Source organism: Crocodylus siamensis, chromosome 3 (genome assembly GCF_052110815.1).
Source record: "Crocodylus siamensis isolate JL-2025a chromosome 3, ASM5211081v1, whole genome shotgun sequence".
NCBI lineage: Eukaryota > Metazoa > Chordata > Crocodylia > Crocodylidae > Crocodylus > Crocodylus siamensis.
In genome coordinates this window covers 182,041,849-182,057,811 of record NC_143397.1, presented here as the reverse complement: position 1 = coordinate 182,057,811, position 15,963 = coordinate 182,041,849, and the positions used below count along the sequence as shown (strand labels likewise).

Genomic DNA, 15,963 nt, shown 5'->3' with positions numbered 1-15,963 from the left:
GTGTGTTACTATCCTCTTAGTAAGAAAATTCTTCCTTCCTAATATCTACCCTAAACTTCTGTTGGTTCAACTTGAGACTGTTGCTCCTTGTTCTGTAATCTGCCACTACTGAGAACAGTCTAGCTCCAGTCTGTTTCGAACCCTGCTTCAGGTAGCTGAAGGCTGCTGTTACATCCCTTCAGTCTCCTCTTCTCTAGACTAAAGAAGCCCAGTTCCCTCAGTCTTTCCTCTAAGTCATGTCCCCGCCCCCCTCACCCTTTTTGTTGGCTTTTGTCGTTGGATCCTCTCCAATTTGTCGATTTATCCTTTCTAATGAAGATGTTGAACAGTATGGGTCCGAGGACAGAGCCTTGAGGGACCCCACTGGTCACAGGGCACCACGATGAGTGACTGCCATCAATTACAACCCTCTGGGTCCGACCATGGAGCCAATTTCCCAGCCAGCGGATTGTGGTGGAGCTAAGGCCACAACTGGCCAGTTTAGCCAAGAGGTGATCATGGGATACCAGATCAAAAGCTTTTTTGAAGTCAAGATATATGACATCAATCTCTTCTCCCTCGTCCAGGTGATAGGTCACCTGGTCATAGAAGGAGATGAGATTTGGTCAAACAAGACCTACCCGCAACAAACCCGTGCTGGCTATCCCTTAGGATGTTAGCCTGGGCCTGTCCCTCAAGGATGGCCTCCTTAATAAACTTTTCTAAGATCTTCTCCAGGATAGAAGTCAGGCTAATGGGCCTGTAGTTAGCCGGATCCACTCTCCTCCCTTTCTTGAAGATCGGCACCACATTGGCCTTCTTCCAGTCTTCGGGCACTACACCAGAGCGCCAGGAGTTTTCAAAGATCCGTGCCAGGGGCTGGGCTATGACGCTCGCCAGCTCCTTGAGTACCCTGGGGTGCAGGTTGTCAGGGCCGGCTGACTTGAAGGTATCCAGCTTCTCAAGGTGTTCCTTCATGAGGTCAGCATTTATGGAGGGTAGGGGATCCCCATCACCTGGATCTCCCTGTCCCATAGCAGATCTTTAAGAAGCACATAGCCCAGTGGGTCTTTGGCAGTGATTGAATATTTTGGTGTAGCCTTAATACATAAATAATGTATTGCATACATAACCCTGTTTTAAAGAACAGGAAGGTACCAAAGTCAAAAAATCGAACTGGGGAAAGATCAGAATAAAAATTACCCGTACAACTTCTGATTTATCCTTGTAGTCCCCATGCTTTATATTTTAATAAAATAGTTACTATTTTTTCAGTGATATCCCTGCATCATTCAGTGTACATCATGATCAGGGCTCACGGAATTCATAATCAGTATATTTTATAACATTGCATTGTATTGCACTTCCTGTGTCCTTCTGACAAGGTATTTAGCAGAATTCACAGATCTGTTGGACTCTGAGCACTTCCAAAAGCTCTGCTGTGGCTTTGAGCTTGCAAGGTCTGGACTGTTAACCAAGCTCCTTAGTGCCTGTGCCACCTGAGTTCCCACTGTATTGTATCCAGCATTATTTAATACATGCCATCCAAATTGTTTACTTAAAAGTACAAAAGGAAATGGATATTTTTTCATCTATGTTGCTGTCTTTTTAGTATTTGAGTGTTTTACAGACACCACAGGCAACAAATCCGCTTCATATCAGTCTGAATAGAAGAGGTGTAATATTACCTCACTCGTCAATCAAAGAATCGGGACAAGGGGATTAAAACAAATTTGTCAAAAATGTCCAGGTACTTTAGGTACCCGGTTGGAGATGTGTACAGCTATGGTTTGTTTGTTTGTTTCCCCCCCCAGAGTACTTAGCATTTTTATTGTATGTTGTATGTTCAAAACAGCTAAAAATTACGTCAGTTACCCTTTTGGGCATTAAGCACTTTTACAAATCTGATTGCAGTTACCTTGAGCATCCAGGGTATAAGAAACATAATTTATAGTTGGTTAAAGTTTTATTTAACTGATTTGTCAAACATCACAAAGAAATGTTGTTACATAAATAGCACGCTTTTATCCCCAGATAATCTTTATCATCCTGCAGTTCTCTGCCTCATTCACTACATACATTCCATGTACAGGCAAACGTGCTAATGAAAGCAGATTTAGGCTGTGTCTATACTGAACTCAGCAGCCTAATGAGCTGGCTTTAAAAAAGCCAGACTGGATATCTCAAGACTAAACTGGGAGGGGAACGTACAAGTGTTCACGCTTGCAGTTGAGATCTTCAATGTTGACACATAGAAGACCTTTCTCCTGGAAGGAGCTTGTTGAATGAATGCTTGTACACTTGGTTGTAATCTTCAAAGGGAATTTATAAAACACCTTTTGTAGATGAGCGTACAAACTTCACGTCATAAATCTACTGGATACAAAAAATCATGGACTACATATAGGCATTGGATTTATGGCACATTGTAACCTGCCTGCCATCTGATAGCCCCAGGTAACCTTTCCATATTGTACTAGCTACATTCTAGCACCAGGTCAACATTCCGCATTTCCCCCCCGCCACACACCTATCTGTCTCTTACCTATTAACTGCCATCCCCTCTGATCTTCCTATTTGCATTTTCATAGACCTGCATTTTGCACATTGGCTTGAGCTTCTATTCTACCCAGAAGAGCACACAAACACCAGCAGACTCTCCATATGCCTAAAGAAGGGTGTTTGTACTTGAAAGTTTGTAAAGAACATTTTTTCTATTAGTTGGTTTAATAAAAGATATCACGTTTACCCAGAGAACCTTGTCTGCTTGTACATTTGTCATTTCTACTAGGAGAACAAAGATGCCTTTTTTCTCTGCTCCTATTGTCATCTCCCCTTGTTTTTGTCTGTCATTTCTCTGCAGTCCTTTGCATTTGCATTAGGCTGTGCCTTCCTTCTTTCCTTTGGGCATGAACAGTAGAAATGTTAACAGTGAAGAGACTTTCTCCTTGCTGTCTGTAATAATGCCTGCTCTAAAGCAAGCCTTGGCAGTGGGAGGAGCACTTGCAAAAAAGGTCCTGTCCAGTCAGGGTATAGCAGCTGTATGGAAATGCAGCCTCCACAGTGCAGTTAAATCTTGAGAGAAAAATGCTGTTTGTGTCTAAGAAATGTTTGCTGAACATGTATGGACTGTGATTTTTGCATGGCTTATACCTTGGTCAAATTTCAAAGCAACAGTTAAGGTACATCTTTAGCAGGTGTAACTCCTGTTAAATTTCCTATAGTTTTCCTTAGCTCTTTCTGAGGGAAAAAAATTAACATCCACCATGAAATTTCAGCCTGAAACCAATTAATATTTTTTCAAAGTTAAAGGTAACTTCAAAGAGGTTCTTTTATTAGAAAGTTTGAATAACCTTAACTATAGGTATAATTCTTACTTTGGGTTATATTTTTCTTAGATGTGTATTATTCATTTTATTGACAAATTTGAAGTAGACCTGTTTCTGAATAATGGTTAACAGTAGTTTTCCTAATAAATTGCATTTACATAATAGCATGAAACTTTGAATTTAACATTTGTTATTAATAAGCCCTGTTTTATGTGTGCGTTTTTTCCAAGTTCTTATATTTTTAATTAAGGAGTCGACAATTAAATATCAAAATACTTAAATTTGTTATAAAAACAATTGCATTTGAGAAGACTGCACAAAAAAGTTTTGATTAACTTTATTCAACATGCTATTATTTCTCTCTCAATTAAAATATCAGCTGTGACCATTGCATTATAACAATACAATATATGGGAATTGGAGCGGGTAGTAATAGTAAAGTTTTTTTGTGGGTTTTTTTAAAATCATTCTTCTAAAGTCTGGGAGTATACTTCTGTGCATACTGAGGTTATGTATAATTGAGTTGAGTGTATATACTCTATTTTTAAAAACTAACATTTTTGTTATATCAGCTTTTGGGGGTATTTTCAGACTATTGGCTAATTAAAGGTTACACCGTTATCTTTTTTCTTTTATTTCCCTTCTCCCTGTTGTTGCCTTGGGAAATACTTGATGCAGTAAAAATGTTGAGATGATGATCTGAAATGCAATTTGGAAAATAGACTTTTTAAAAACTTCTTTCCTAAAGCAATTTTAAATTAGTCCTTTTTCTAGTATTGAGTTTTTTCTTTCCATTGTTACATGGAACAGCACAAAAGAAATCTAAACATAGCAGTTTAATATGGTAAGGATGTTTGTTCTGTGTTGTGACAACTTATTTTGTCTCGAAGTTATTAGATTTTAGAATAAAATATTCAAGTCTTACAATGTGCTCTAATTCATGTGTTTTTAAATTAACTGATTAATCCAATATTATTAGTTTTACCTTCTCAGGTCCCTTAGATCTTAGCAAAAATATTTGATTTTTTTCCCCTCTAATTAAAATAATTAAATAATATTCAGCATATATTTTCTTTTTCCAGAGAAAGATTTAGATTATAGCATATTCCTTGTTTTGTTATAACATGTGAATTTAACTATGGAGGGGTTTCTCAAAGGCAAAGTTATTATAGGCTCAACTCATTTTGAAAGTTAATGGGAATGGGCTGCTTCACTCCCATTTGTGCCATTGAAAATCTCCCTCGCTGTTCACATTGTCTCATGGTTTCTTTTACATAGGTGAATGTCAGGCCTGTATACCCACTCTGGGACTTTGTAAGTAATGATCTGTCAGGTGGCTGATTAAAGCCTTTGTTGCTTCTTTCAGGTTTTTGTGTTCTGCTGCCTAGGTCACTGTCTTCCCATGCAAGTAGCCATCTTTTCATAGAAAACTTTCAAATGTTACAACAAAATGAGTCTTTTTGTTAGCTCTTGCTTCCTGATGGTATAAGACCCCTATACCTGCTCTGTTGTTTTCTGTTTTGACTGTATATGTACTTCATGCTTTATTTGTCGTGAAGTGTTATGACATCATAAAATACTATATTCTCACTTCAAAATTGGAACCAGTAAGTCACAAAACAGAACAGTTTTTGTATGTTAGAATGTAATGTAAATTTAATCACAAAAAGTTGTAGAAGATTTGTTTTCTTTTTTTAGGCATCGGAAATATATAACAATATTTATCAAGAACTTACTAAAGTCCAACAGACTTATAAACACATCTGTGAAGAAGCAGAGGAGGAGAGAAAATCTATGTCTCAGAAAATTAAATATGCTGAGATGCTGTTGAATCAATATGAGTAAGATTCTTTTAAAATAATGCTCTATTTCTACATTTTGGTGGTTTTCAATGGGCTGACATTTGAAAAGCATAATGTGAAGCACAATGATCTACATTCAGAACATATGTAAACACTGAACATGGATTTTCTATAGATTTTGACATTAGAAGTTGTTTAGTGGAGTGATTAAATGAGGAACCTATCTTAGGCCCTAGATGTATGTTATCTTTGTAATGCTGTGAAATGTATAGTGCTACAAAAATAGATTATGAAGGCCATGCCTGCACAGTTCCCTGACTAGGGTGTAACAATGTTGCCACAGAGGCATGCTCTCCTTTAAGCAGACAGCAAGGGGTTTGATTGCTCCTTAGCTCCTGCTGCCCCTATTACTGAGTGGGATAGACTTGCTGACAGGCTCACCTGATCAGCTGTTACTCCTGTAGGAATGGGTGACAGCTGCCTGAAAGCCACCCTTAGTGGAAGTAGCTGATTGAGCTGCCTCTGTAGTTACCTCTGTCCAGGACAAAAGTCCAGTTGAGTTCAGTAACATAACATCAGGCCCAAAATAAGGAAAGTTCATTTAAAAAAAAAAAAAAAGATGACTAATTTTTTTTCAGGTTTCCTGCAAACCAGTTTGGAGGTTTGTCTCTCAGTATAGAATCTCTTTGACCTTTTCTGAATAACTAGTTGTAGAGAATAGTTGTTAGCAACGGCTGTAGATCAGGGGTGCCCCAGATCCAGGTCCAGCTTGTGGAGCCATGTAATTTGGTTTTCATGTATCCCTAAGGGTATGGAAATTTGGTAGTGGGAGACTGGTGGGAGTTAACACTATTATCACTCCCCTGCCACCAAATTTCCAAGCCGTATGTGGCTGGAACGTGGCCAGGCTGGCCCCATGCAGAGAGATTGGGCCACATTCCTGTATGGGTGAATTAAGTTGGGACCTGATCCTTCCATGCAGAAAGGACCTGGCCAACGCCCAGTGCAACATTGTGCAGCCCAGCTGAGGCTTTATGCAGCCTCAAATCAGGCTGCAGCTGGGCTGTTCCTGCGCAGCTGTGTCAGGCTCTGGCCAACCCTTCCCATGTGGTTGCATTGGCCCCAGTCAGGCTGTTTCTGTGCAGCTGGATCAGGCCCTGGCTGAGCTAGGACCACATGCTGGATCAGGCCTATGGACCACATCCAGTCCACACATGGTGTTGGACTTGGCACTGCTCATCTGGCCTGTGGCCTGAAAAGGTCTGGCACCACTGGCATAGATAAATTGTTGAACATAGTTTATCTGCTTTAGATGAGTGCAAACTGTTTAGAAATGTTTAAAAAATTGTGACTTTGCCTTAACCAGGTTTTAACCATAGTTTCTGAACCAGTACTCAACATAGCATGTTCCAGTTTACACTTGCATTTAGACCATGTTTAGTCTCAGTTCAGTTGAATCTTCTGCTTTTGGCAGAAATTGGTTACTTTTCTAGTGTAGGCATATTATAATCATTTGGGAGTTCAGAGTCTAGAATACTACAGGAAAGACTAAACGCTAATCTGCATTGTTGATGACTGGATAGTTCAGTCATTTAAATTGGTTAAAAGGAAAATTGATCAATTTTTGTTTATTGCAGGAGTATAAAAAAAGGAATTGGTATTATGCTGGATCAAATCCAAAGTCCATTATGTTTTGTATCTTGTTGCTGGCATTGGTCAAAACCAAATATACAGGAAGGTATAAAAGTCCTGTAATAGGAAGATATGGTATACTCGCATTTCCCTGGTCTCTGAGGCCCCTTTTACATGTGCAGGTAATGGTGCGATGAAATCTAAAGCATGATCCACATAATTGTGCCTCCTGCTATGCATGAGGCATGGTTGTGGGATCATGCATTAGATCCCATCACATCTTACTGCTGCTGGTACAGCATGGCCAAGAGTCCTGTCAGTTGTGGGGGCTCTTGGCTCCAGAAGCTGGGGGATGCTGTTGTGGTCTCCTAGCCATGGGGGACTGTCTACAAGTACAAATTTAAAGCTAGATAGAAATGAGCTATAAAGCTATTACACATTTTTTAACAGTAACTTTATAGCTGGTTGGAACTTTTTAAGGTACCATAGTTAATTTGCGCATGTAGCCAGTCTGAATTTATTGCGCAGTTAACTAGTTAATTGCATAATAACATGTAGGGGGATGGGGGGACTCTAAGAATGAAAGACTGGCTTAAATCATGAAGCAAAGGAGTTCATATCCCTTATAAAATGTATATTATTGTTTAGATAATTGTAGAATTTCCTGGTAGCCTTATAAATGTTCAATCCGTTTTTATAACTTTTGGCTTATTTCTCCAGCAACTTTGTGGAAAATGTCATAGTTTAATCACACACCGTATGAAAAAATATTTCCTTTAACTGGTTTTGGATTTCCCATCTCTGAATTTCTTTGAATATACCTTTTGTTCTTGGGTTCTGAGAAAGGGAGAAGGGAAATTCCTCATCAACTTTCCAGGCTATGCATTATTTTATACTCTATGTCCCCTTTTACTGTGTTCCTTTAACTAATAAGAAGCCCTTGTGCTAAGTACAGACAGTCAGAAAGCCTGAGGCTGAATTGATTTAATCTTCATAGGTTAGTCTAAGCTTCCTAGATTGAACCAATAAGCAAGTGAACCATTGTTCACTTTTGATTCCAGAAATGCAACCATATGCCTGCAATGGATCCGGCCAGAAGCCTTGGTGGGTGTGGCACTAGAGCACACCACCCTGCTTGGCTGGAGCAGACAGCTTGAATCTGGAGTATACCTGGGAGAGAAGGTCAATAAAATGATTTAACCAAAATCAGTTAAGTCTGATACTACATCCATCCAGGTTTATCTTAAACTGGTTTTAACCATTTTGAAAGGAGCTTATATGCACTGAACTTCTCTTGTGTTACACACTTGAACTGGTTTCCTGTTCACCTATACCAGTTTACATATAATTTCTGTTCCTATCCTTGAAATTTAGAATACACCAAAATTTTCTAACTCTTGTTTTAAGGAGAAAAAAAGACATTTTTACTTTTTGTGACAGGGTGGCTGAAGCACCCTGCCACAGGAGCACGAGGAGTAAAACAAAGAAAGGAAACTTACTGGGAGATGCCGAGGAAACTGCGGTGAGCTGGGGCAGAAAGGACGCTGCACCCCGACTAATTAAAGGAACCAGCTGGGGCCACAGCAGTTCAAAGGCTGCCATGGCAAACCCAACTGCCAGGGTTTGAGCCTAAGACAGGGAAAACAACGTGGCCAAAGGAGAGGAAAAAAGCTGTGCTGAAAAGTTAAAAGTGAAAACAGCTGGGTCAGGGAGGCAGCAAATTGGATGCTGCCACAGCAGACACAGCGGGCCAGTAAGGAAATTTAAAGGGATGCTGAAGGAGCATCTGGGGTCGGTCCCAGGAAGAAAAGAAGAGTGAAGAAGCGGAGAGAACAGTGAAAGCCAAGACAAGGAGGGACTGACCCTGTGGCTCAGAGGAGAGTCCCATTGCCTAACTTTCCTGGTAGAAACCAGTGACGAGGTGGAAGAGGTTGCCCCATCAGGGAGTTCAATCCTGGGGGGTGAAGATAACTTCTTTGGGACCCTAGAGGGAAGAAGGAGTAGGGACAAGATACCCCCCAGAGAGGGGTAAGTCCATCCCAGCCCTGAAAGTTAAGTGTGGGATTAGCATAGAGAAGTTGCTGGTTTAGGACCCATGCAGGGAAGAATGGGGCAAGCAGCTGACATAGAGGAGTAGCCTCAGCTGAGGAGTCCATAAGACTGGGGTCAAGCCTCGGGCCCATAGGCAAGTACAACATGCCTAGAACATCTGGTATAGTTAGGGCAGGGTATTGGGATGGTGCAGCCCTGCAAAGATAAGTTGACTTCTTGAGCCTATAACCAATCCTTTGTCTTCCAAAAGTGTTTTGGCACCTCTCTCTCTAACATCAGTGCATGGCAGGAGATTTTTCCAAAGGACAGAACACAACTATTCCAGTAGAGAGACTACTTGCCTCCGGGCAGCATGCCACTGACCTCTTACACTGTTGTTATTCCGGTTTTAAAGTGCAGAGTATTTTTAGAAGACATATTTTCTTTAAAAAGTGTATCTTATTCAGAAGGATGCACTATTTATTTGTTTTCTTTCTACAGAAACCATTTTCAATCCTATCAATTTCTCTTTATGAGATTTTTTTTTTTTTAGAATTTTGATCATTCTTGTTGCTCTTCTCTGATTTTTTTTTTTTTTTTCTTTCTTCTCATTTCTATAATATTCTTTTTGAAATGCTACTCTACATAGTATTTTAAATAATACCAGACTGCTGGATATGCATAAACATCAAAACATCTTTTTCAATACGTCTCATTCTTGTTCTTTATGCACCCTATTAATTGTCTTGAGCACACAGAGTAGATTCACTGATCTACCTGTAATGAGCCCTTTTTTTTGAGTTGACATAATTAATGGAGATTTTCTGTATGGTATGCAAGTGACTTTTCATTTTTCATTTAAGGGGTGAAACTTTGGATTTATTATATTAAATTTAATTTGTCATTGTTTTACCCATTCACCTAGCTTATTTATGTGTGTATCTCTGCAGCTTCTAATAGTCCTTTCTGGTCTTAACTAACCCAAATAACCATTACACGCAAATGTTGTTAGTTAACTTCTTGCACCCTTTTCTGGTTGATGGATATCAAACAATGTAGAATACTGAAACTTGAGACACTCCACTCTTGATCTTTTGCCATGATGAATATTGACCATTTAATCCTATTCTTTCCTTTTCTGTCATTAGCCAGTCTTTGAAGGCAATATTTTCCCTCTCAACCAAGGGTTCCTCATCTCTAGGCCTCTAGTGTTGCCTTATGTAGGAGGTTTTGGAATTGAAACTATAAATGTACTATATGCATTAATCAGCCTGTTTAACCATAATTGTGTGGGTGCATTCAAGAAAAATTTCCCATTCTGTTCACTGCCACTTTTCAGCAGTAAGAGTCAATAGATGGTTTCATCATGAAATCTATTTTTCTGCTATGCATTATTTCATATATTTTTCTACATTTCTTTGTCCTCTACAGAGGCCTGCTTGATAATTCAAAATTATGTGTTCCAGCTCTAGGAGTTTCCTGGTCTTGTAGGCTGAAGGCAGAACTATTTGCTTAGGACAGCACTCATGAAATCCTACACAAAAAGGGAAGTAGTAGGTAGTGCCTTTGTACATTGTTAGCAGAACAGGAGGAAGACTGACTTGGAGCCTTTCTATGCACACAAGTAAAGTGTTCTGCCTAACTAAATTGCCAGAATTAGCTGGAAAACCTGTTGGCTACCCAGTACCACACTAGCTTTCTGTGGTGAAACTTGAGTTTGTTTTATGGGACAAAGTGTATGCAAATTACTAGTCTTGTGGACAAAAGATATTTATTAGAGCCAAATGATTTGAATGATCCTTGGGAACATTCTGTGATCTAAGAAATCCATAATGGGAGATGATGTATTGGAATTGTTTCTGCCTGTAAAGGGAGTCCTGCCAATCAGTGATATGAATATTTCGAAATTATGTAGATATGTAACTCATGCTGGAAATTCTTCAGTTATACTGGATGGAATTTACTTCTGCGTTACTGTTCCCTTTATCTAGCTATAAAATATTGAAGTTCAGATCTTATAACCGTTGTTGTACATGTATCTGTGGATCACAAAGCCTATTTCATCAGCATCCTTGGAGGCTATTTCAGCAGTATAAACTAGTTTAAGATTGTCATCATTTACAGCAACTAACAGAGCACAGGTCTTTTTTCCCCTCTATATCTCATAAGTAACATTAGTGGTGTGTTTTATGTTATCTGTGCTTCTGATAGACCTGACATCCTTTGGTACAGCAATAATTGAGGTCATACCTTGGTTGTTCAGAGCCTGGGCTTTCAGTTACCATCTGACCAGGAACAGAATGAAATATGCCTTCGATATATTCAAAAAGAGTAGTAGTACACTGAAGCAAAATGACACAATCCTGAAATGTATTCCTGCAGTTGTTACTGTTTTCTTTATGTTCACTAATGTTTGTGAAGAGTGAAGAATTCAATAGTGAAACCTGAATGAAGTTCATCCACTTGCTCATTCTTCCATCCCTGATTATTGTGCTTTTACTCATTATGGCTGACAATGCTATACAAACAAGACCTGTAACGCTAAAAAAATGGTTTTGATGAATATTTGCATAAAGTATGCTTTAAGTGGAAGTTTGCATTCTGTGCTATATTTCCTATCAATCCTGTAACTATATTGGGTTGAACCCATATGATGCATTGGAATAATAAATGGTGATAAGTAAAATGTTTTCTTATTGAAGTTTAATATTTCCCATATAAATTATTCTCATAAACGGTAGTAAGAATATAGAAAGCTATTAATGATACCAAAAACAAATACAGATACATATTTGAGAGTGTGATCAATGCTAAGTATTTAAAAATACTGCACAATACTCTCAGAGTTGATATTGCTTCATTAATCTCATGTCATTTCATATGGTTCTCATGGGTAGTGATTCTCAACCAGGGTGACTTGTGATCCTTTCAAGGGTGCTGTGGGATGCCAGGTAATATTAGCACTGTTAGGTGTGCAAGTATGATTCACAAGATAAACTCAGAGATTTCAAATAGGAAACTTAGTGTCAAAAACATTCTGACCTGTTGTGGTTGTTTTCATTTTTTTGCAACAGAAGAATTGCTCTATTATTATTATTATTATATTTTGTAAATGTATCTGAGTGAAAATTAAGAATTGTAATTTTCTATGGGGTATCTTGCATCTAAAAAGGTTGTGAACCACTGGTATAGAGCCTTAGGAGAGAAGGGGAAGAATTTGAAATGGTGGAATTCATCCAGATAATATATATTCTATGATGACATTGGAAGATAAGGCCTCAGTCCATCACTAGCTCCAGCAGAAATCCTGGAGTAAAGAAGACAAGAGTCTTTGTTATAGGCTGTTTCTTAAATTACTTCTCTCTCTCCCAATTTTAGTACTTCTTATATGCTTTTGCCTCCTTACTGGAAGTCTCTGTTTGAAGCTCTAAAAAGTCAAAACATTCTTTTATCTGCTCTGCCTGTGATATTACTTAAGCTTTCCAACTTTTTTTATACCTCATTTTGCTGCTGAACACATACTGGTTATAGGCAGTGATGTGATACCTGTACATGACATATACACATTCCTTCCTTTTTTATGCTGGCTAGCCATTTGAAAATGTCTTTAGATAGAATATTTTAATACATCCTTTTTATATTTTCTTCTAATTGCACATACAATTTAACATATTTATAGTAAAGGAGCAGGTTAATGTTAGAGGGAGCATAGTCAGTTGAGAGAATTCTACGACATAGAATGGTCATGTCCTAGAATCAAACATGGTAAGGGAAATAAGAGGTTGCTAGCTATGAGATAAGCCCTTTAATGTTATTGAACCTTCCTAAGAACTGTGCAAGATACGAGTCATAGGGAATTGATCATTTCCCAGTGTTTGTAATTGGTAATTCTTGTAGCCACTAAAAGATAAGTGACGCTTCTAAAATCGCAGAGTGTTTTTCAAAACAATCGGAAGTTGTAGTAATGGAAATATTATCCTATACAATCAGTGTTCTGCAGGGAAGAAAGAAGAAGAAATATGTTCAGTTAAATTTGGTGGAGATTCTTGAACTTTGCTGAAAAATATCTTTTGCTTCCGATCCAGAAAGTCTAAAAAACTTCTTTGTATACTGAAGGAGAGTAAAAGTTGTACAAGCTAATAGTTAAGAACCAATTTAGAATATATTTGAAATCTGAAAGAATTGGGTAGTAAGCCTTGTATTAGGCAGAGTTCTGAGGAAAGAGAGAAGGCAGGAATTATTAATCAGGTTATGTAAAGATTGGAAGAAACACAAAAGCTTAACATTGATTATGTAGTCTCCAACAGGGTCTCTGTATCAAGGAAGAGGGAAAAAAAGAACATAAGACTCTCCTCTATGGCTGGGCTGGGGTGCTCAGTGTGGGCAGGCTTTACTGTAAATAATTCTGTAAATAGTTCCTTAAGTAGGACATCTATGTGCCCTTTTCACCCCAGGGGCAGATGGCAGTCCTGGCCTGACAGGCCACAGAGACTGTTCTTTGATTTGTTTTCTGTGACAGTGTCTCGTTAACCTGGGGACAACAATCACCTAATATAAGACTATAGTTTTATTGCAGGTGTGGCCGGCTGGACTTGAAGAGACAGAGAGCCCAGGTGAGAAGGTCCCAGAGTAGACAGCAAGACTCAGCAAAAGTCTGAGTTAGGACAGAGGGAGTTGGAATGGCACAACAAAAACCATTTGTTTTGGACCAGAGTCCTCTGAGGTTAATGTAGGAACTGGCAGGGGAGATCTTGGAGCCCTTAGCAATGATATTCATGAAGTTGTGGGAGATGACCTAGATAGATTGGAGGCCTGGGCCAAAAGGAATATCATGAGGTTCAACAAGGACAAGTGCAAAGTCCTGCATTTGGGACAGAACAGTCCCATGCATCGGTACAGGCTGGGGGCAGACTGGCTGGGCAGCAGCTCTGCAGAAGAGGACCTGGGGTTTACAGTGGACAATAAACTGAATAGGAGTCAGCAATGTGCACTTGTTACCAAGAAGGCTAACAGCATACTGGGCTGCATTGGTAGGTGTGTTGCCAGTAGGTAAAGGGAAGTGATTATTTCCCTCTTTTCAGCACTGGTGAGGCCACATCTGGAGTACTGTGTTCAGTTTTGGGGGCCCTCGCTACAAAAAGCATGTAGATAAATTAGAGAGAGTCCAGCAGAGGATGACGAAAATGGTGAGGGGGCTGGGGGACATGGGGAACTGGTCTTATTTAATATAGAGAAGAGGAGACTGAGAGGATGCTTACTAGCAGTTTTCAACTACCTGAAGAGGTGTTTGGAAGAGGATGGATTTAGGTTACTTTTAGTAGTGGCAGATGACGGAACCACGAGCAATGGTCTCAAGTTGCAGCAAGGGAAGTTTAGGTCAGATATTAGGAAGAATTTTCTCACTAGGAGGTTAGTAAAACACTGGACCAAATTACCCAGAGAGATGGTGGAAGCTCCATCCTTGGGGGCTTTCAAAACCTGACTAGACAAAACTTTGGCTGGGATGATTTAGTTGGGGATGGTCCTGCTTTGAGCAGGGGGTTTGTCTAGATGACCTCCTGAGGTCCTTCCAAACCTAACTTTCTATGATTCTATGAATGAGGTACCAGAGGACTACAAAACAGCCGACATAGTACCCCACCTTTAAAAAAGGTGAAGAGACTTACTTGGGTACTGGTGCATGTCCTAAGAAAGTTCATTTGCAAACATCTTCAGGAGGAAAAGCTGATCACTAGCAGCCAGCATGAATTTACTGGGAACAAACGGTGTCAGACAAATTTGATCTCTTTCTTCGACAAAGTAACTATGTGGATGGATGAAGGGAATGCTGTGGATTTAGTGCAGGAATGTCAAACTTTTTTACCTCATGGGCCAGATGGGCAGTGCCAGCCTGGCTGCAAGCCAGATCTTTCTGGCACAGCAGGGCCCCATCCAGCCATGGAGGGTGAGGCAGGTAGGCAACCAGACCCTGATCTAATCACCAGGTGAAATGGGATGAAGTAATCCCTGTACAGACATATGGTGAGTGGTAGGACAGAGCAGCCCCAATCTGGATGCTTGTGGGATGGGGGAGCAGCTTGGCCCTGATCCTGACACACTGGAGGTTGGGGGAGGGAAGGTGAAGCCTTGATCCAGGGGGGTGGGGAACCTGGATCTGATCCAAATACACAGGGCAGGACAGGGTGGAATGTCCCCAATCTGGACACATGGGGAGCAGACACACAGGAAGGGGAGAAGCCTGGTCTGATCCAGATGCACAGTGGGTGCCCCAACCCTGATCCTACTGTGTGATAATGGCCTAGGCAGGCCTAGACCTTCCCATGTGGAAGTTCCACTGCTCTCCAGCTGCCAGTTTTCCCTGACCTGTGGGGGATTCACACAGGAGCACTCCTAATGTAGCGTATATGGATTTCAGCAAGATGTTTAACATGGTCCTGCATTACCTTCTTGTAAACAAATTGGAGGAACGTGTGCTGGACAAAACTACTGTAAGGTTGGTTAGACAAGTGGCTCAATAGCCTCAAGCAAAGGGTAATTATAAATGGACCCATGTCAGGATGGCAGGAGGCTTTGAATGGAGTCTTGCAGGGGTCTGTCCTGGTCCAACTGCTGTTCAGTGTGTTTATTATTAACGATTTGGACACTGGAATGGAGAGTTTCTTGAGCAAGTTTGTAGACCACCTGAAACTGGGAAGGATTGCAAACACACCGGAGGATGGGCATGCAACTCAGAAGGATCTTGACAGACTAGAAAGTTGGGCTGAAACTAACAGGATGAAATTCAATGCTGACAAATGCAAGGAGCTACACCTCAGGAAGTATAATAAAAAATAGAAAATCAGTGACACCTGGCTGGATGGCAGTACTACAGAGAAGGATCTGGGAACCTTGGTAGATCACAGACTTATCATGAATGCAGTGTGATTCAGCAGCATAAGGGGTGAATACAGTTCTGGGTTGCATCAATAGAGCCATTAGGTGTAAGACATGGGTGATAATAGTGCCTTTCTTCTCTGCACTGGTTAGACCTCAGATAGAGTATACTGTGTAGTTTTGAGCAGCACATTTTGAAAGGCTTAGCAAAGTTGAAAAAGGGCTTGAGAAGCTCTCCTGCCTGGAGCGGTGGGGCTGGACCTGATGATCTGTGAGGCCCCTTCCAGCCCTAACAATCTCTGAATGAATTTATGAAT

At 40.1% G+C, this 15,963-nt stretch overlaps 1 protein-coding gene across 1 annotated transcript in view; it reads left to right on the top strand.

The window, feature by feature from the left end:
- The window catches only part of CCDC178 (coiled-coil domain containing 178), a 348,866-nt gene that overhangs the window by 44,185 nt on the left and 288,718 nt on the right, over window positions 1-15,963 (top strand). The window contains exon 8 of the mRNA XM_090039907.1: window positions 5,007-5,149. Within this exon, the coding sequence (XP_089896033.1) occupies window positions 5,007-5,149 (143 nt within the window). The remainder of the gene's footprint in view (window positions 1-5,006; window positions 5,150-15,963) is intronic.